Source organism: Pistacia vera, unplaced genomic scaffold (assembly GCF_008641045.1).
Source record: "Pistacia vera cultivar Batoury unplaced genomic scaffold, PisVer_v2 Contig661, whole genome shotgun sequence".
Lineage (NCBI taxonomy): Eukaryota > Viridiplantae > Streptophyta > Magnoliopsida > Sapindales > Anacardiaceae > Pistacia > Pistacia vera.
Genome location: NW_022196514.1, coordinates 206,523 through 229,243, shown reverse-complemented (window position 1 = coordinate 229,243; position 22,721 = coordinate 206,523). Strand labels below are relative to the sequence as shown.

The window sequence follows — 22,721 nt, the reverse complement described above, 5'->3', positions numbered from 1 at the left end:
AAGAGAAGGCAAATAGACAATAAAATCTTAACCAGATAAATAACTAAACACATTACATATTTTATATTGCATTGCTTTTCTCCTAGTCGCATGTTACATGTGATGAAATCACGGCGGCCTCACGAATCAATTTGCTGGGATTGTTTTGAATTGTTGTTTACATTATGCAGACAAAAAAAAAAAAAAAAAATTCCCGATAATTATAATTATAATATATTTTTTACAACTTAATTATCAAATAAACAAAATTATACAAAATTTATGTAAATAATTACTTTTTTTTTCTTTTTTTTTACCTGTTTGTATGATTCATTTGTACAACTCACTTATAGGATAATATTACTCCTATAGTTTAGTCAGGAGTTATAGATAATAAACAAGTATAAAGGGTTTGTTTGAAATTAAAGAAAATATTGTTGGAATATTTATATTGTAGTCCCATCCATAGTTGAGTTTGAATCAATCATATAATTAGAAAATTTAATCAAAGACGTAAGGACAACTTCCAATTCCCATGAAGTCAGGCGATTCCTTCAATCTTAAAAATTTCCACCATATTTTTAGTTCTATACATGTTTTATTCGGCATTTCAAGGACCCAAAATTCCAAGCTTCAGCTCTAGGATTTTAAAGTAAAACATTCTCATACACACAATAGTCAGACTTCGGTGGAGATGGAACAAAAAGTCAGAAAATTGGTGATAAATGCCAACATTTGTGCTATCACGATAAGCCATCGTCCACATTACGAACCAACAACATTATATTAATTAATAATTATGTGGATGAAACTGGAAAACTAATGAAAGCAGTTTAAATGTGAATGAGGAGAGAATCCAGGCCCAGCTGTAATGCATTCACTATTATTAACTGAACTCTTTCTTTACGCCCCTCAAAAGTTTGATTTAAACTTTTGTAAAAGAGTAATGTTACATTTACACCACTCATTACACTATTTCATACATCATGATGTGATATATCTCACATTCTACAATTTAATATTTTAAATTTTTAATATATATAAAATATTATTGTAAATAGTATATGTAATAAAAATGATGTAATTAGTGGTGTAATGTAGTATACTCTTTGTAAATAGGCTGTAATTTCAGAAAGGAACATTATTGAAAAGCTACAACTCAAGTGATTAGTGATTAGTGATCTAGCTGCAGGAGTGATAAGTGAAGCCATAATGAGTAATACTACTTTATAAAAGGTATATAAAAAATCAAATTTAATCGTTAAAATTTAGATTGTCTCTTTCTTTCTATTTTTTTCCTTCTTTCAAGGGTTGGATTTGACTCTTATATGATTCTTGTATACTCTTTATAAGTTAGTATTACTCTTTGAAAATAGCTGCACGGTGACTTTCTTTAGGATTTGATAGATTAGACACACCTTTATTCGAAAATTCACCTAAATTATAACCTGAGGGATATGAGAGATTGAAGTGGGAAACCAGACAGTTAGATAAATGATCTACGAAAATCTGCGCCTTTATCTGAAGAAGGAGTTTTAACACGTTTCTTTGAGGATATAATAGTAAAGACATGACATTAACTTTCACATAATAATATATTATTTATGATTGGATGTATTAGTCTTTTATATACCTCAATTAATTTTTAGGTTCTGAAATTATCATAAGATAAAAATTTAATAACTACCATTTTAGTAATCAAAAAAACTTTGAATTCAGATTCCTTAAGTAATATTTTGAACAAGTATTCCTCCACATATGATATAACACATAATAATAAGTAAAAGAATTCAATTTTGTTGAAACGTAATAAATTTACTTACTAAAATAGGTTATTTATTTATTTTTTATTTCTTCAGAAAGATTACACTGTGTAATGGTGATACTAACTTAATATTTAAATTAATGTAATTATTGATCAGTGACACATTAACTATAAGAAAAATATTATAACTTGTAAATCTCTTCTAGTTAATGTCACGTATCAGAGCGACTGTAAAAAACTGAGTCTTGGGGCAGATTTTTTAATTTGGCTTTTCTCATGCTTAATAAAAATTATACAATATTTATATTTTAATTGTTTAATACTCTAAACTAATTATCATTAAAAAATAATTATGATTATAATAAAATAAAATGTATGCATATTATTTTGTTATATTGCATGTGCAGACAACACCTCATATTATTGAAAAAAATTGTAATTATAATAAAATCAAATAATAAACTAATGCGGTAATAAGTTAATAACTATATGAAAGTACTGGTACCGCATTTCTTACCAAAAAATATAGATATTGCATAATTATAATAGGTACTTTAGTTTTAAAATATTTTAAATTAAATAATTAAAAGTCTCCTTTTAGTATTATTTAAATTTAAATTTATATTCTATAGGGATATTTTAGGTAACTAAATTTATGTTATGTTAAAAAGTAATTAGATTTTGAATTAAGTTAGAATTTTACTTTTCATATTCAGTGAGAAGTTCTGAAAATAGTACAATTTGAAAAAGATAAACAATCAAAACTCTAATTCTAATTAATTTAAGTTTAAAAGAGAAAAAACACACGTTTAGTCTTCATAGTAATTATGTGTTAATAGAAGACGAAATGTGTAGAATATTTGAGTAAATGAATTTATTTGTGCATGTTAAAAGGCCTAATTTCCAAACCTTTAATCCTCGGTTGCTTTATTAACTCAGGTTGGCTCCAGTTACCCAAAATTTAAATATGTAAGTATGGGTAAAAGATTTTTTTTTTTTTTTTTATCTAAATTGAGATAAAAATGAAATAAAAAAGAAGCTCTATTATTGATAGTAGAATCCGGCCGGATAAATAAAGTTATAATATAGTAATTATCTAAAAAAGAAGTTCTTTATTATTTATACCTTTAAGTTATCAATGTTTATATAGAACTTTTGTTGATTACTCAGAGATCATGATCTGAATCTCTCTTCAGATGTTAATAGGATAATCATTAGAACTTTTACCGATGATAGTTTTGATCCAAAAGATTAGTTGAGGTGTGTAAGTTATCCCGATACCTTCGAATTTAAAAAAATGACAATACAAATATTCCATTATTAACAAAATTGACAATATTTGATATCTGATCGTTAATTAACGTTCTTTAAACCACACAACCACCTCATCTTCCCAGAACACATGAAAAGAAACAGTAGTAGAATTAATTATTAAGGGAATGTATTTACTATTGAATGTTAATTTCCAATTACAGAACAGAAACAGTAGTTTATGTTAACAGAAAAAGAAGCACATTTGACTGCCGCAATTTAAAAAAAAAAAAAAAAAAAAAGGTAATATGGACTGCAGATAAGATCAAAGGAGAATAAAGCAATAATTAATAGCGATGAAAAGAAGCAATTAGTATTGGGAAGTGTTAGGTGAGAAATCAAAGAGAAAAGGATTAGCCTCCCTCCTCCTCACCTTACCAGCTTCCTTATATTTCTATAGCCTTTAGAAAAATGTAAAAACGGTGAATCCCACGCGTCTTATATTAAAAAAATATCTTTTTGGAAATATAATAGAAGCTTCCTTCAAGAAACGACCAAGAAAAACTGCCACCATTTTTCCATTAAAAATAATAACAAAATGAAATTCCCAATTCCCACCTCTCTTTCTTTTTTCTTATCTCCATCTTTACCTTTGAGACTTGAAACAAGACTAAAGTGGGGTTGTCGTTGTTTCTTTCTTTGTTTTTAATTATTTTTGTTGTGTTTCTCAAAATTTCTAGAACCAACGTCGCTTTCTAACGAGACTCTTTCCCCTCCTCCTTTTATAATTGTCTCGTACAAGTATTAACAAAAGAGCATACCACTTTCATCTTTCATGAGAAGTTATGGTCTTGGCCTTGTATAAACCAATCTCATCAGAAAAACTTGTTCCGGTGATTGCTCATGGAAGCAGATAGGAGCAAACGCTTTACTAATCTTGTTCATTCTAGGATTTTCCTTTCTGGGTTCTATTGTTGGGGCTGGGAATTCTTGACTGCTCTCTTGCTCTTTAGTTCTTCTTCCATCTAAACAAAGTACTCTGTAGGTTATTTTTCATTTAATTTTTTTTTTTTTTTAGTTGAAAACTGTTTTTTTAGGTTTCACTTTTAGCTTGATCTTGGGGGTTGGTGAAGGGTAAATTGGGGATAAAAAAATATGGCGCAGAGGTCAGTTCCGGCACCGTTTCTGATGAAGACGTATCAGTTGGTGGATGATCCCAGAACAGATGATGTGATTTCATGGAATGAGAATGGCACCACCTTTGTTGTTTGGAAAACTGCTGATTTTGCGAAGGATTTGCTTCCTAATTACTTCAAGCACAACAATTTCTCTAGCTTTGTTCGCCAACTCAACACCTATGTAAGTTTAATCTACCCTTCATCTTCTTCTTATCTTACCAGTAAGTTTCATTTCTTGAATCAATTAACTTAAATTTATCATAATTTGGTTGCTAATACCATGTTTGACAATATGTTTGATGTTGAAAATCCTATAGATTTTAATTTATTTCTTTATTTCAATTTTGTTTATTTCTTGGCAGCCAAATCAATATGATTTTATATAGAATTTTCATTTTTTATAAGAGATTTGAAATATTTTCTTAAATGTTAAATAAGATCCAGAAGCTATCACTGAATTTTATTAAATACCAATCAAAATCAAATTACCAACTTCACACGCACCTCCTGTAACTGAAAGGTTTGAATCAGTGATGGGGTAGGTGAAGGCGTGTAAATTAGAGATCAATTTTTCAATGAATACGGCATGAATGATCAGATTGATTGCGTGTTAATAATCACCAATATTTTAATACTTTTCTTTGATTTTTGTGTAAAATTAGTATTACTTTTCTTGCACTGTAGTGAAGTGTAGTAGTCTATTTGTTTACATACGATTATACGACACCGTAAAGCACTTTTATTATTTTTTATTTTGTGTTTTAGACTAGAACCTCATGGTCAAATTTTAGGTGAGGGGTACAATAGTAATTTAATTTGTTTCTCAGGAATAAAATCCTATCCCGTATAATTCTAAATTCCCCTGCGTCTCTCTTGCTTAATCAAACATGGAATCTCAATGTTCCTCGCTTCCTCTCCATTCTTTTTCCTAAAACGGTTTCCGCCATACAGCTCTTATCCATATTCAATTCATTCACCATTTTATTAGCCTTTCATTAAACGTAATCAACTTTAATTGAAAATATCAACCAACATTTTTTTTTTTTTTTTTCTAATTTAACGATATATTATTTAATCATTTGATAGTTAGATGAACCATTATTGATATATTGTCATATTCCCAACCTGCGCGTTTGTTTAGAAGTCAAACTTCGGCGCCGATTTATTTTTTGACAGACCATGTAGTTGCACGTGGCAAGAAAAATAAATTCATGAACAGTTCGTCAAACAGTAAATTTTCGATTTTACCGATTGAATGATCATTTCAACATTAAATTATAGGGATTTCGAAAGATTGTTGTGGACAAATGGGAATTCGCCAACGATAATTTCCGGCGAGGGCAGAAAGAGCTGTTAACCGAAATTCACCGCCGAAAAACGGTTCCACCATCAGCAACACAAACGGCGGCAAAAGGAGCTGGTGCGAAGACAAACTCGGCGTCAAATTCTGGCGAGGACCTGGGGTCGACCTCGACGTCATCTCCGGATTCGAAGAGCCCGGGATCGATTGATACCGCGAAGTTTGCAGATCTTACGGATGAGAATGCGAAACTGAGAAAGGACAACGAGACGCTGAGCACGGAACTGGCGCAGGCGAAGAAGCAGTGCGACGAGTTGATAGCGTTTTTGACCAAATGTTTTAAGGTGGAGCCTGATAAGATCAATAGCATCATGCGGCAAGGAAGCTGTGGGTCCACCAAAGATGGATTAGTAAGTGATGATTGTGATGAGGATGAAGAAAGTTGTGGAAAGTTGAAGCTATTTGGGGTTTGGTTGAAAGATGATGGAAGGAAGCGGGGTCGTGAAGAGAATAGTATTGCGTGTGTCGGGTCCCATGACAGGAAGAACGTAGAGTTTCATGCACCGTTGATGAAGAGCAGCAAAGTTTGTAATTGACCAATCAGGATGATTAAAAAAATGAGGTGGCATAGGATAAGGATTATGCGCCTCCCTGCATATGATTTATTAGAATTTATTAAGGTTTGTTTAGCTGCCCTGTAACATTGGGTTACTATTATTATTGTTTTTTCTTTTATTATTGGGTGTATGTAATTTAGGTAAACGGAGATCAAACGCAAATGGGTCTCTATGAAGGGGAGTCCACCCTATATCATGGATAATGTTAGAGAATGTACCTGTAGGATTTGCTTCCAATAATATATACAATGTTACATGTGTGTCCTCTTTTAAACAAAGGCTTTAACTCCTAAATCCTAAAGCGTTATAAGGTACGTGTCTGTAAAAAAAATTTATTATCATATTAAAATAAAGGGATGTCATCAATTTTATCATATAGTAAGCCGAGAGCCTTGTGGGAGAGTGGAGGCTAAGTGTCATGTCTTTAGAGTAATACTAATCTTACAAAGATAAAAATAAAGAAGAGGGTATACAAAGACAATTCACATCCTTTATTTTTATGACTTCTCTCTTTTCCTTTTTTTTTTCGTTTTTTCTTTATTTTTTTATTTCTGTTATGTCACTTTATAACCTTTTTTGTATTGCCTTCATAAAAATAGTATTTTTCTAGTCTTTACTTGGTGACAAATCATCAAACTTATTGGACGCTAAAGGGGAAAAGCTTCGTTCCCGCCACTTTTCTCTTGCTCAAAATTAACCCTTTCCTTGCAAATGGGTTTTTTTTTTTAATCGAATTTCATTTTTTTACTTTATAAAATATTTTTATAATTTTATAATTATTAAATAGTACTAATTTATTAAATACCATTTTTACTTTACTAAAGATTAAATTTAATACATTTTAACCGTGTTTTGCCCCTTTTCTATGTAATTTGAAACTCTTGTCATTTTTAAGTTTATTTAAAAAGAGTTATCCCTTGATCAATAATATCCCTAAAATGAATCAGACAGACTTAGGACTGTAAACGAGTTTAGTCGAGTTTTAGCTTATCGAACTTGACTCGTTTACTACAGTGTCGAGTTCGAATTCGAACTCAAGGCTCGAGCTCACCCACCAAAAAAAAAATATTATGAACAGAGAATCATATCAAGTAAAAACCCATCCAAAATCCCTTAAACGCAAAAGCAAAATCCCACTTTGCAAACTTCAAGCTCCTTCTCTACCTTCCTTAAAAGCAGCAAATTAAACACAATGGCAGTACAGAAAAACACCAAAGTCCAAATGGGTATGCTTCAAAAAGAACAAAAGAGACAAACTTTGAAGCATCTCAACCAATCTCACCATACATTCATTACAACCACAGAAACCCCATTCAGTAACTCCTGCCAAGCACTTTCATTTCTGGTGACTTCTGACTTCTGAGTGAAGATTGAATTTTTTCCATTAAAGATTAGGATTTAAAAAACAAAAGAATAAAAATTTGCTAAAAAAGCAGTAAAGAAAGGTAAAATCAGAAGAAAATATGGGTGACATTCGCAGAGATATTGAGAGAGAAATTAGGGTGAAATAAGAAATGGGTCCCTAGAGGATGGAGTACAGTAATTAATTTAAGTTGGTTGTCAGGACAGTGGGGAAGAGAGTAAGAAATGTTTGACTAATAAATTCAAAGTACGAGACAGAAACTCTGTGCACTGCAGTTAATATTTTGAAGAAGTCTGAGGCTCTTTTCATGTGAAAAACTTAAGAGTTAACTCCACAGAGAGAGAGAGAGAGAGAGAGAGAGAGAGTAAGAAATGTTTGACTAATAAATTCAAAGTACGAGACAGAAACTCTGTGCACTGCAGTTAATATTTTGAAGAAGTCTGAGGCTCTTTTCATGTGAAAAACTTAAGAGTTAACTCCACAGAGAGAGAGAGAGAGAGAGAGAGAGAGAGTAAGAAATGTTTGACTAATAAATTCAAAGTACGAGACAGAAACTCTGTGCACTGCAGTTAATATTTTGAAGAAGTCTGAGGCTCTTTTCATGTGAAAAACTTAAGAGTTAACTCCACAGAGAGAGAGAGAGAGAGAGAGAGAAATATTATCGTATCTATTGGCAGTTTCACGGTGGTGGCTGTCAGTTTCAAGGTGGTGGCTGGTACATGTCTGCGATTTTGGGCCATCGATTTCACGGTGGTGGGTAGTGGGCTGCTGGCTGGTGCGATTTCGCGATTTGGTCTTTGTGTGACTCTTTTTCTAGTTGCCGAGATCGGAGATGGTGACGGAGATGACTGATTTCACGGTGAGGATTCATGTTTGGTTCGCGGGTTAGGGTTCTTTGTTTGCAATTTGGGAATTAGGACAAGTGGGAAACTGAAATTGATTTAGTGTATTCGTGTTATACGATTTTGCACTTTGGGGGGTAACTGTCATTTTTTAAAGTTTTTCATTGAAAAATATCAGTTTAATACCTCATGGTTTAAAAAATCACCAAAGCACCTTGCGTAAGTGCACAATGTATACGCGAGCCGAACTAGGAGCTTCACTATGTTCGAACTCGACTCAGTTAATAAACCAAGTTCGAGCTGAGTCGACTCGATAATTGTAGAATCGAGCTCCAGACGAGCTCCAACCGAGTCGAGCTGAGCGGGCTCACGAGCCACTCGGCTCGACTGACAGTCCTAGAATCAGTGCCCATTTATTTTGGTTTTGTAACATAATAATATTACGCTTTAATGTTTATATGATATGACATTTTTGTTTCAATCAAAATTATGATGACAACAATAAAATTTGAAGTCGGTATGGTTGGGTTCATCCCCACCCCTAAGGATACGTTTTGTTAGGAAGATAACTTTGGTAATCTATCTTTAATTTTGAACTTTCCCTTGTTTGCTTGTCAAGTGATAAAAGATTTCGGTATTTTGCAAAACCAATAATATTTACTGTAGGTGATATAGGAGGTAATCAAATTATCTTGTTATTCTTTGATTACTGGGATACTCTAAATTCTGATCCCACTTTATTCTTAATTAATAACAATTTCGGACACAAATGCTCTCATATATATCAAATAAGAATTAGCCCAACTATGTAAAATGACTTCTGTAACCTCATAAATTAACTTTTTGGACAAAAATGCTCTCACAATACATATTACCATTTTACCCCTAAATAATTAAATTTTTGGACAGTTAATGACCTTATTATGAAAACTATTTACATGAATATTATCTAAAACACCCCAACCACCCAAGCCGATTGTCGACCATCACTGGCAATCCCCAGAACGGTGCACAACCAACCAGATCTTACTGGTCATGCGTTGTTCCGATGACTGCCGGTGACAACTGACAATCGTCTTGGGTGGCTAGGGGTATTTTGTTAAATTTTAAACTTTTATTATTATTATAGTGTTTTAGCTAAATTCTCAAATGTAGGGGGTTAAAAACAATAATCTAAATAATAATATTTAAAAAGAAGGCAATTCAGTAAATGACTCTCCCATAATTTTTTTATTCTCCCAACTAAACATATTAATTATTTATACCAATCAATTTAACCAAACATATATAATGTAACATGCCTTTGAAGATAAATTGCCTTGAAGATTAAAGAGTAAATTTGTAATAAAATATAATAATAAATGGTACTTAGTTAAAGGGTGGAAGCAAAAATCTCATTTTTGTATTAAATAAATAAAAAAAAAAAAAACTTGTTTTTGTCTTTCACTTTGTATTCATTAAAATCTATCGTATCCAACATTTTTCTTTCATTTCAATGATTAAGTCTATTGTTTTTATCATTCTTTTTTTCAATGACCAAATTTATTGTTTTGGGCAATTTTCGTTCTAATGATAAGATCTATTGTATCAGATCAATAAATCATATTCCAGATTATGTTCTTATCTCAAAGCCTATTATAGTAGCATCCTCTCCACTTTTATGTTTTAACTTATTTTTTTCCCTTTCGTAATTATCAATATAATCAACCTTTTTTTTTTATCCTCTTTTCATGAATAATTAGAGAAAATTTTTGTTATGGGGTAACTGGTAAACCCATTGGGTCTATTTAGAGGTGGAACATTTGGGTCGGGTTAGGCGGGTCAACCCTAACCCGACCTGTAAAAATGCGGGTTAAACCCAGCAACAACCCCTGGGCGGGCCGGATTGCACAATGACAACCCGCAACTCGGCGGGTTGCTGTTTTGTCTCTTTGGCAAGAGACCCACCAACCCGTCGAGTTGCAACAGCCAATCCAGCGGATTGGCCAAAAAAAAAAAAATTTATTTTATTTTTCAAATTACCCCTTTACCGTTGAAATATAGCCGTTAAAGGGGTCTTTTTCATCATTTTTTTCCTATTTTTTCTTATAAATTGTCCCTAAACTCTCACATTTTTCTCACAACTCAAATTCTCTCATTCTCTCATATTCTCTAATCTCTAATCTCTCAATTATTCATTTATTCTCTTAATCTCTTTGTTATCAATTTGCTCATATTTTAATTTTTATTAGTTTTTGCAATTTTTAATTCATATTTCCAATTTTCCAAATTCCAATTTCAATATTCTAATTCTCTTTCTTTAATTTTTATTTCTTCTACATCAATTTTTTTTTTCAACTACAATGGATAGATATTTCTCTCCCATCAATTACAATGATGACGGAAACTACTATCCTAGTCCTGTCTCGTGATTTTACTAACATAATTGCAGGAGGAGATTCAAATAGTCTCGCTTTTCATTCTCAGAATCCGATACACCTCAAAATATGCCCCGATTCCAACAGCTCCCGGTGGTTCTAGAAGTCGTCCTCGTAATCGTTGTGCTCGTCCAACTTCATCTCAAGCTGAGGCGGGATCATCAACTGCCGTCGAAAGCGAAGACAGACACACATTAGACGTTTGGGCGCATTTCGACAAGTTTTACGAGACAAAAAATGACGTTCAGTCAAGAAAGCGAGATGCAAATACTGTGGAAATATTTATAAAGCTGATTCAGGTAATGGTACTAGTACTTTAAAAAGGCATGCTAATAAACATATTAATCAACATGGAAATAGAGAAAACAATCAAACTCAAATAACTAATATGGGTACTAATTGGTGTTATAATTCTGATGTATATAGGGACAGTTAGCTTATATATGATTGCAACTGATCAACCTATTAATATGGCGAAGATAAATATTTTGAAAGATTTGTTCAAAATCTTTTTTCTAGGATTTAAAAGTTATTCTAAAACTAAACTAGAAATGATTTCATAAAATTGTTAAAAAATGAAATTAGAATTAAAAAAATATTTGGAGTGGTAGAGCTAAACAAGATTATATTTGTGTGACTAGTTATTATTTTGATAATGAATGTAAATTAAATAAATCTTTATTAGGATTTAGATTAATGGATGTTAATCATAGTGGTGAACAAATTTATAATAAAATTGTTGAAATTTTAGAAGATTATGATGTTGTTAATAAAGTGATAAGTTTAACTTTAGATAATGCAAGTTCTAATAGTAAAGTTATAGATTATTTTCAAAGTAATTATCCTTTATATAACAATTTGAAGTTTTTTCACCAACGTTGTGCATGCCATGTTATTAATTTAATTGTGAAAAGTGGTCTGAAAACAATTAAAGAAAATATTAATAGAATTAGAGATTGTTTAGCTTGGATTACTAGTAGTAATAAAAGAAATACTGAATTTTAAGATGCTTGTATAAAATCAAATATGTCTTCTAGAACTTTTGCACTAGACATGTCTGTTAATGAAATAGTATTTATTTAATGCTTGATTCATGCTAATATAATTAGTTATTTTGTAGCAAATAATAGAGGTCCTCATTATTTGGTAGAAAATGATTGACAAATAGCTAAGGTATTTCATTCTTTTCTTAAAACTTTTTACCAATTCACTTTACAACTTTCTGGTGTGTATTATCTTACTAGTCCATTGGTGATACATACAATTATAAAAATTTCTGAGTTATTTATAAAAAACAAAGACAATGTAATTTTAAATGCACCAATAAAGGCAATGGAATTTTTTTTTAAAAAAATATTGGGAACCCATTCCTTTTCTTTATTGTTTAGGTGCTATATTTGATCCTAGAATTAAATAGCAGGTTTAGAAAATGGTTGTGACAATTTATGTGAAAATTTACAAACCGAAGCATATGCCAATCAAATAGGAGAGGTAAAAAATACACTTTTCGAAGTATATTTCCAGTATGAAAATAGGTATGGGAACCCGCAAAGAGGCGAAACATCCAGGGAAGCTGCATCAAAAGAAACAAATGAAGACTTCTACTCTTGGGGTGCACTGAATAGGCCGAAGAGAATCTGAATCTGAAGCACAACCTCCTCTTCAGAAGCTCTACCAACAACAACAACTAATGTACTATCTTTCATGCAGTCGCAGAGTAATGAGTTTCAACAATATTTGGCAACCCCTGAAATGTTACTAGTAGATCCACAATAGAGAGCCAACATTGATCTCTTAGACTATTGGAGAGCCAGAAAATATATTTTTTCGGTATTATCAAGACTTGCCTTAGATGTTTTCGCTGTTCCTGTCTCAACCGTCTCATCCGAACAAACATTTAGTGCAAGTGGAAGAATTTTAAATGAAATGAGGACTAAACTTTCACCACAAATGATTGAAGTCCTCACATGTCTTTGAGATTGGGAACGGTCACGCCATCAAGGTCAATACGAGGTTGTCAATGATAGAATCATTTCAATTTTGTAATATAGATGATACGGATGAGGGAGGTCCTAGTGAACCCCAAAATTAGCTGTTTTGTAAATTGTAACTTGACAAATTAATTGTCAATTATTGCACTCTTTTTTCCTTACTAAGTTTTTGTCCTATTGGGTTTTTCTTTGTAAGGTTTTTAACGAAGCAATAATTATTGTAATTTCTTATTTTATTTTTTAATAAATGAATAAATTTAATTATTCTTATATTACAATTTTAATGTATCAAAATTGAATTAATATTTGGAATGTTAACAAAAAAAAAAAATAATAATTTAATTTAATTATTGATATTTGAAAAGAAATTAACAATTAACTAAAAACAATTACATTTATAAATTGTTAATTATTCATTTGAAAAGTTAATTAAACATTTAAACTTAAACAAAATAAAACAAAAAAAAAAATCAAAAAGCGGGTTAACCCGGCCCAACCCGTGCCTAACCTGGCGGGTTAGGGTTGGCGGTCCAAGTTGGGCCAGCCAATTCCTTAATATTGGCGGGCCTAACCCGACCCGCCAATGTCACCGGGCAGGTCAGGACCGACCCGCCATTAACAGCAACCCGCCGTGGGCCGGGCCGGGCCAGGCCGGGTTAGGTCGGGTCGGGCTGGGCCGGGCCGGGCTGGTTGCTTTTCCACCTTTAGGTCTGTTGATGCGTGATTTCGATACCAACGATCTCGCACGTGCAAAGTGCTAAGAAAGATCTTAGAAATTACTCGTAAACAATTTTGAGAGTTGGTTATGGAATATTGTTATCACAGTTGCATGCAAAGACTTAAAGTAAATGAGACAATGAGAGTTTTATAGTGGTTCAGATACTTAAAGCGAATCCTACATCCACTGCTTTTTTCTATAGGAGTGAGTTCTTGGTTATTGGCTAAGTTTACATGAGGTCGTGAACTGCGATCTAAGTTATAGGTGCTTGATGTTCTAAGTGTTCTTAGAGAATATCAAACTAATTTCTTTCCCGTAGGATGTCTTTGCTATTTTCTTTGTTGAATTCAAAGTGTTTAATCCCGATTTTGTGAGAGGGAGTTGCCCTATTTATAGTCGCTAAGCTCAAGGTAATGATTACGTATCTGCAAATGGGTTGGTGCAATGCAAACCCTTCCTAGCGTCTCATTGATTGATAACTTAGGAAATATTCTTAAATTAAATGAGGCTTGGACAGGTGTGCGAACCAAATTCATTTACAGATAAAACTTGAGTCGGTTGGGTTGTTGATAGTTATATTCTTTCTGTCTTGGGCGATGTGACAGACTCTGGATGATGTAAACCCTTCTTGAACTCTGATTGGTGCTTACTGACATCAGCTTATGTCAGTCTTGATTTTTAAGCCTTGAATTTTAGGCATAACGGGCCCATAATAGGTTAAGGGCAGATTAAAGTAACCCATAATAAGTGATTTTTTCTTTCACGAAATTGAGTATTTCTTCTTTCTAAAATAAGAATAATATAAGATAGAGTAATTCATCGAAAGAGATTTTGGAATTTTCTTTTTTTAATATATATTTTCTATTTTTTTTAATTATACTTAAATTCATAAATTGTTATATTTTATTTTTATTTGGATAAATAATTATAATTATCTAATTTCTCTAATACATTTTGACACATTTTTTCTATTGTTTCCACACGTTTTTTTTTTTTTTTCATTTTTAAAGTAAAAATAACTCTGTTTCCTTTATTGGTAATATTATAATTTTAATTTATCATTTGGGTTTAATTTTATAATAAATTTAAAAATAATAATAATAAAAATAAAATTCATCATTTTTACTAAATGGATTTTTTCTCTATCAACCGGACATGTTAGATTAAAAGCATACAGTTTAAACATGAATAATTCATGCAATCTCCCATTGAATCACAAAAACAAGACAAATCTCAGTTAAATAATAATCCAGGATATACATACTGTACTAGTTTATAAAATATTGAAAAATAAAATTAAGGATAGACAAACCTTAGAACCATTATTGAATCACAGAATCTTCCAAAATTGAATGATTGATTGTTGATTAAGAGGTTTGTCTTTCTTTGTTACACGCAAATATGGCGATATTTTAATGGATAATCGATCGTGTGTTTGAAAAGGAAACATGCCTTTTAATAATAAATTATTGGGCCCTCCCATTGCGGGCTCAATCAATTTGTAGCCTACACTTGCATCGTCAAAACCCAATCTCATTGGACTTTTTTTTTTTTTTTTTTTTTTTTTTTTTTTTTTTTTTATGTACAACTAATCCTCCTGAAAATTAAATGTCTGTTTCCGCAGCTTGGTTCCGCAGCACTTGCATTGTCGAGGCCGGAATCTCTATGGAAAATCGTGTTACAACATAGACACGTCAATCTGACATTTTTCTGCCAGATCTGGTCGCCGAGGCCGAAAAAGGCCAGATCGATGCGTTATGACATAGATCCGACAGGTCAGTGTCATAACACAATTTTTTGGCCAGATTCCGGTGGTGGTGGTCGGAATCTGGCACTGCGGGTGGCGGGGGTGTTTTTGTTATTTTATAAAATTTTTATATATTAGGGTTTTTAGTCAAATTAGCAAACCTAGGGGGGTTTTTAGAAATTTTTAAATTTATAAAAAACTAAAATATTAAACTTTCAAGGGCATTTTAGTCTTTTCACATTTATCAAACGAAAATCACTAAAAGAACATGATGAAAGGTACTTATTTGTCGTTTCAAAATCTGTTGGGTACCAACTTGTCGTTTCGATAAGCCTTGGGTATGTGTAAGTCGTTCTCCCATAGTATTAAGCCCGTAAAATATTAAAATAACCCAAGAGACAAACTGCAGCTTATCCAAACTTTTATTCAACTGCTGCACCTTGTTTCGTTGAGAATATTAACACATAAAAAATGGAAGAGAAAAACGAAGAAAGCAAAACGACGTAGTTAATTCGTGTCAGATCAGAAGCAGATGCAAAAGGAAACTGTTATGCCTGGGAAATCAAGGGCTGACGTGGGAAATCACGTGATGGAGTATGACCTACTCCCGTCAGAACGGTAAGCGCGCGCCAGACCTGCCAGACGCTATGGAGATCCCACGTGTCCATTCCTTGCTCCAAATCGTGTGAAATCAGTATGGAAGGTGGGCAATGTGACATAAAGCCGGATTTTGTTCTGACATTCACACAAACCCACGGATTTAATGATGATTACCTGCACTCATCTCACTATTAAAAGGAGAAGACCCCTTCATTGAGGGGATTCGGCTATTTCACACTCTGAATTAGCTACCCCTCTCTCTCTTGTATCTTTGCATTTACTTTTCACTAATAATTTTGTAAGTCAGTCCGCTGTTGCGACCTGACCCACAATATTAATACAACTATCAGGGGACGTAGGACCTGCTACCTTAGCATCCGAACCACTTTAAAATACTCTCACTACTACATTTACTACACTTTATCCATACTCATGTGTGCCTCATGGCCAACCAACGTTACGCACGTGTCGTTTAGTTGGTGTTAAAATCACGCATCAACAGTTTGACGTTAAAAGGAGGGCCCGATTTAGTGTTCATCCTTCATCAGAAGAATCTCTAACCTACTGGTCCTATAGCAACAAATGGCCCGCCAATCTGAACTTGAGCAAGCCAACTAGCGCGCTTAAGGAGTTCCCCTAACCCAGGGGGATACCTCTTCCAAGATACTTCCAGTTCCACGAAATGCTGCAATGGATATTCCAGCAACTTCGCAACTTGACCTCGCCATCAGAAGCTACCTGGAGAGGTTTGACAATACTCTCCAAATGGTCAACCAAAGGTTGGACCATTTGGACCAAGGTGTGCCATCTAGAACAGCTGGGGCGGTGCAACCACCAAAAACGCCTATAGGTCACGCGAAAGCGCTGCAAAGGGAAATAGCCCGTGCCGTGAGCACTGCAGCGCATAGACGTAAGGGTAAGCAAGTGGTAAAAAGCAAGCCTATGGGCTCCAAAGGGCCAGAGAACACAAACCGTGCCCCAAGCAGGGTGCCGGCAAATTTGAGACTCGGCAAAAAAGTAAATCCCAAGCTGTCCCATGCCACGTCCTAGGTGAACGCAAGCAAAAGTGCTGGGAGGGGCAATTCTTATCACCGCCATCAGAACGATCCTGATCGCTATCATGCGGATGGTCCCCACACCTCGCGGGGCGGTTCATACCACCGCGAGGGTCATGAAAATACCCCGCACCATCCATCGCCTTCACACGCCTCTAGCCAGCGTGTGTCGAGAGCGGCCGGAAGTGCCGGCTGAGGCGAAGAGGAGTCCGACCTCTGGACTTTCCTGAACCGTAATCGCGAGGGCCGGACTCGCATGGGTGAAAGCAATCCCCAACTGGCTCCGTTACCACAAATTGAGGAGCTGCAGCGAGCTATGGACAGACTGAGAGAGCAGCAAAACGAGTAGGGTCAGGTCGCCTCTGCATCCCCCTTCTCTCCTGAAGTGTTAGCTGCTCCACTCCCACCGGGGTTCAGGATGCCCGACATGCAGCCGTTTGATGGGAACCATGACCCGCAGGATCATTTGTATGAGTTCAACGACCTGATGGAGCTTCACCAGGTTTCGGATCTTGCAAAATGCCGTTGTTTGGTCGTGACTTTAACTTCTCATGCCAAACGGTGGTTAAGGTCGCTCCCAGCGGGATCGATCAGTTCGTGGCCTCAGATGAGCACGACATTCCTATGGCATTTCCAAGCAAATCGAAAGTTTTTGATGCATTTGAGCTATCTCAGCAACATAAGGCAAGAGAAGGATGAATCCCTACAATCCTACATTGACCGTTTCCATAAGGAACTCAACAAGGTGGCTCATGCTCCCGAAGAGTCCATCTGAACACTCATAATAGTTGGAGTTCGCCCGCAAACCAACCTGTGGAAAGAATTATAGGCTGAGGACGATGTTTCCCTCACCAGATTCTATAACCTTGCGGAGAAATACCTCCGGATAGAAAATTCGCTGGCGGCACTCCGCCATCGCGACTCCGGTGCTTCTGGCAGTATGTCTGGTAGGGGGGAAAGCCGAAGGGCTGATCGCGGAGGGGCCGCCGCCGATCAGCGAAAAGGGAAGAAACCTCGCTACGAGCCCAGAAAGTCCTATGCACCCTTTCCTCGTCGCGATCGCGACAGGCACCAATATACTCCACTGAACGCCTCTGTATCTGCCATTCTTGATAAATCCGAAGAAGCCAGTTTGCTCGGAGAGCCCGAGCCCATGAAAACCCCTGCGACAGCCAGAAATAATAAAAAGTATTGTCACTATCATCGGGACAACGGGCACCACATTGATGAGTGCCGAGCTTTGAAACAAGCAATCGAAGAGCTTATCAAGAAGGGGCATTTCAAGGAATATATCGATGACTCTGCTCCCTCGAAAGAGAAAGATCGAGAGGAGCCGAGTAAGAAGCGCCGCGATCAGAAAGGGGTACTCAGTCTCAATTTGATTTTTGGGAGACTGCACTTCGCTGGAAATTTGCGAGGTGCCCAAGAAAGGTATGCTCGCGAAGCACATCACGACCCCATTAGAGTGATGAGTGCGGAACAGCGACCACAAAAGGTCCGCAGGGAGGTAGAAATCTCCTTCTCCGAATAGGATGCGGCCAGGTTGCATCATCCCCACGACGACGCCCTTGTAATCACTCCCCTGATAGGGCGCTATAACACCCAAAGAATGTTAGTGGATAACAGAAGTGTTGTGAACATCTTGTTCGCATCCACTTTTGAAAGGATGAATCTGGACGAGGCCGACCTGAAGCCTGCCTCGTTCCCGCTATACGGATTCACGGGAGACCATCTACTCCCCAAGGGAACAATCTCACTCCCAGTCACGCTGGGCGATTTTGACGAAGTGACCAAGGTAATAGAGTTCTTAGTGGTAGACTGCTCATCAACCTTCAATGGGATCCTTGGGCAACCTCTGCTAAGACAGTTCAAGGCGCTCACTTCAATTTACCATCTGAAGATGAAGTTCCTCACCCCGATGGGGATCCGGGAAATCAGTGGGTCTCAGCGCGCATCGCGCCACTGCTATGTAAAAGTGGTCCAGATGGCGTACAAAAAAAAGGGCATCACGCGCGGCAATCACAGGCAGGCCATGGCGATCAACAGGATTGATCCACGACCTGGTCCGACCGAGGACAACCTAGACCCTCGCATTCAAGACTGCCCTTCCAGTGGGCCAGTTGAGGACCTGACAGAAGTGTTGGTCGACCAGAAAGAGCCGAGCAGGGTGTTAAGAGTAGGTAAAAATCTCAATCCCCAGCTCGCTACCGAACTGACAGGCTTCCCGAGGGAAAACATCGATGTGTTCGCATGGTCGCACGCATATATGGTCGGGATCAGCCCAAATGTCATTTGCCATGCATTAAATATCGATAGTAAAGCCAAACCAGTTCGCCAGAAACGAAGAGCGATGGATCCAAAGCGGTACTCTGCCCTAAAGCTAGAGGTGGACAACCTCCTCAATAACGGATCCATCCGAGAGGCACTATACCCGATCTAGGTTACCAACTCGATTCTAGTAAAGAAGCCCAATGGCAAGTGGCGAACCTGCGTCAACTTTAGCGATCTCAACAAAGCTTGCCCTAAAGACAGCTTCCTCTTGCCAAGAATTGACCAGCTCGTGGATGCCACCTCGGGGCAAGAGCTACTAAGTTTCATCGACGCATACTCGGGGTACAATCAGATTCCGATGTATGTGCCAGACGAAGAGCACACATCTTTCATTACAGATTGGGGATTGTATTGCTATAAGGTCATGCCCTTCGGCCTCAAGAAAGCTGGCGCGACCTACCAGCGGCTGGTTAACCGAATGTTCTCTGACCAGATCGGCAAGTCAATGGAGGTCTACGTAGATGATATGCTGGTCAAATCCTATGTTGCTTCAGATCACGTAGTACATCTCGCAGAGATCTTTGATATCCTCCGGTTGTACAGAATGAAACTGAACCTGCTCAAGTGTTCGTTTGGGGTATCCTCAGGTAAGTTCCTAAGGTACATGGTTAACCAGCGGGGAATAGAAATCAACCCAGAAAAAATTCAAGCTCTCCTCGATATGGAAAGTCCGACCAGCAAAAAACAGATCATGAGTCTTAACGGGCGAATATCGGCACTTAATTGTTTCATATCGAGGTTAACAGATCGCTGCTTGCCGTTTTTCAATGTTCTGAAGGCCAATAAGAAATTCGAATGGACTCCCGAATGTGAACAGGCGTTCCAAAGTATAAAAGAATACCTCGGGAAGCCACATCTCTTCTTCAAGCCTCTTCCGCAAGAGATCTTGCCCCTGTACCTGTTCGTCTCTCAGTTCGCGGTCAGTGCAGCCCTAGTTCGAGAAGTGGAAAAAGTTCAATGGCCTGTTTACTACGGGAGCAAGCACCTGTCAGATGCTGAGATGCGGTATCCAGAAATGGAACGATTAGCCTATGCCCTGCTGATCGTTTCCAGAAAGCTGTGACCTTACTTCCACGCCCATACGATCCACGTAATGACTAATTACCCCCTTAGACAGGTCCTCCAGAAGCTAGAAGCCTCGGGTAAACTGCTCAAATGGGCCATAGAATTAAGCTTGTTTGACCTGAAGTACAAGCCCAGGTCGACCATCAAAGGGCAAGCTGTTGCTGACTTTATTTCAGAATTCTCTTATCTCCCAAATGAGTCAGAGCAACAGCCCAACGAAGCCATCCAAGAGACCATTCAGAACCAATCGACCTAGAGCCTCTATGTCGACGGGTCATCGACCAGGAAAAGGGCAGGAGCAGGTCTCCTCCTCTTGAGTCCCGAAGGGGCTCGCATTCACGGCATCATGCGGTTCAGATTCAAGGCGAACAACAATGAAGCTGAGTACGAGGCTCTGCTCGCTGGATTACAGTTGACCAGAGAAATGGGCACAACCACGATCAGCGTCCATAGCGACTCTATGCTGGTGGTCAACCAAATCCTAGGAGAATACCAAGCTAAGGAAGAAAACATGATCCGTAATCTGAAAGAAGCTAAGGTCGTGCTCAAGCCGTTCAAGCACTTTGCGATCACCCAGATCCCTAGAGATAGCAACTCTGTGGCGGACGCCTTGGCAAAGATAGCCTCATCGTTGGACTCAGAGGCACCTGATAGCATTCCTGTTCAATTCATCGAGGCCCCGAGCATCAGCATGACCGAACAGGCCGTGAATGTAACACAATCAGATTCCTGGATGGTGCCTATTTACTGGTATCTCAAGGATAGGATCTTGCCCGACGACAAGGTCGAGGCACGGGTCCTACAAACAAGATCTGCTCATTACTCTCTCGTCTGAGACCAGCTGTACAGGCGAGGATTCAGTACCCCTCTCCTCCAATGTGTCACTAGTGAAGAGGCAGATTATATCATGAAGGAAATTGATGAAGGGATCTGCGGTAATCACACCGCCGCACGATCTCTAGCGAACAAGGTCGTTCGTCAAGGGTATTATTGGCCCCGGATCCAAGAAGATACCCGCAATTTTGTCAAGAGGTGTGATAAGTGTCAACGGTTCGCGAACATTCTGCGAGCCCCCTCTCACGAGCTGATAACGAACACTAGCCCCTGGCCATTTTCCATGTGGGGGATCGACCTTATCGGTCCCATGCCAGTCGAAAAAGGGGGAGTTAAGTATGCCGTGGTCGCGGTAGACTATTTCACAAAATGGTTGGAAGCTGAACCGCTGGCCGCGATCACGACCGAAAAGCTGAAAGACTTCGTTTTCAAGAATATAGTGTGCCGCTACGGAATTCCTCACACCCTCATCTCGGATAATGGAAAGCAATTCGACAACGAGGAGTTCAAACAGTTCTGCGATGAGTTGGGCATCCATAAAAAATTTGCCTCAGTCTCAAGATCGCAAGCAAATGGCCAAGTTGAAGCTGTCAAAAAGACCATCAAGCACACTCTAAAGGCCAAGCTTGGGGCGGACAAGGGAAATTGGGCCGACAATCTTCCCGAAGTCCTATAGGCATACAGGACAACTCCGAGAACTTCTACCTCAGAAACGCCCTTTTCGCTAGCTTATGGCTGCGAAGCAATGATTCCTGTGGAGGTAGGAACTGGTTCTCTTCGGAGGGACTTGTACGATGAGGTTGAAAATGAAGCACTTGTGGGAGTGAGTCTGGATCTTGTTGAAGAACACCACAGCAAGGCTTCGCTAAGGATAGCAGCCTACCAGCAACGTGCGAAAAGGTTCTTCGATTCAAAGGTCAAGCGAAGAGACTTCCAGGTCGGTGACTTCCAGGTCGGTGACTTCCAGGTCGGTGACCTTGTGCTAAAAGAAGTTCTCCTAAGAACCAGGGATGCTGAACGGTTCCAAAGTACCCCGAGCTTGGAATGCTGAGCACCTCCAGCCATACAATCAGTAATCCCGAACTCAACTCTCATTGTAAATTAGTTTTTGATTTTGTTAAGGTTTCCTTTTTCCTTGTAAAATATTATTCTGTTCGCTTGTAACAGTTCGCATGTAATATTTCCTATGTAAATAAACTAAATTGTAAACTGCACTCATGTATGATTAGGCGAACAACAATTGAAAGCAAAATGTATTTCATTTATGTACAACAAAAATTGTTGACCCTATTGACTCCTATTGGGTCGGCCTCATCGCACTAGGCCTGGTCGGTAGGGGGTTTCTTCGAAGCAGAACCCGAACCCTCTGCCTAGTCGGATCCTCGGGCGGCCGTTGCTTTATCATCTTCCATCGCTAAGGTCTGCAAGGCTTCCTGCCACTCCCCCGGGAGATCGGACATATCCAGATTTGAGTTCTTTGGTCGCAGGGCATAGATGGACCCGATCGCCCAGTCAACAGCCTTATCCTCGACCTCCTCCGACTGGCTCCGCATTTCTTCAATCAGGGAAGCAACCTTTTCCCGACTCTCCTGGAGCTCGGCCTCAAGAGCTAGCCTTCTCTTTTCGGAGGCCTCAATTTCTTGTTCTGCTCGCTGAGCCCGCATTAAG

General features: G+C 37.5%; 1 protein-coding gene across 1 annotated transcript; it reads left to right on the top strand.

Annotated features, from left to right (window-relative positions):
* Positions 1-3,690: 3,690 nt before the first annotated feature.
* On the top strand, positions 3,691-6,364 carry LOC116112406 (heat shock factor protein HSF24). Its single transcript, XM_031398540.1, has 2 exons — positions 3,691-4,354; positions 5,455-6,364. The coding sequence occupies exons 1-2, from the start codon at positions 4,151-4,153 to the stop codon at positions 6,067-6,069; spliced, it is 819 nt and encodes a 272-aa protein (XP_031254400.1). The 5' UTR covers positions 3,691-4,150; the 3' UTR covers positions 6,070-6,364.
* Positions 6,365-22,721: the final 16,357 nt, after the last annotated feature.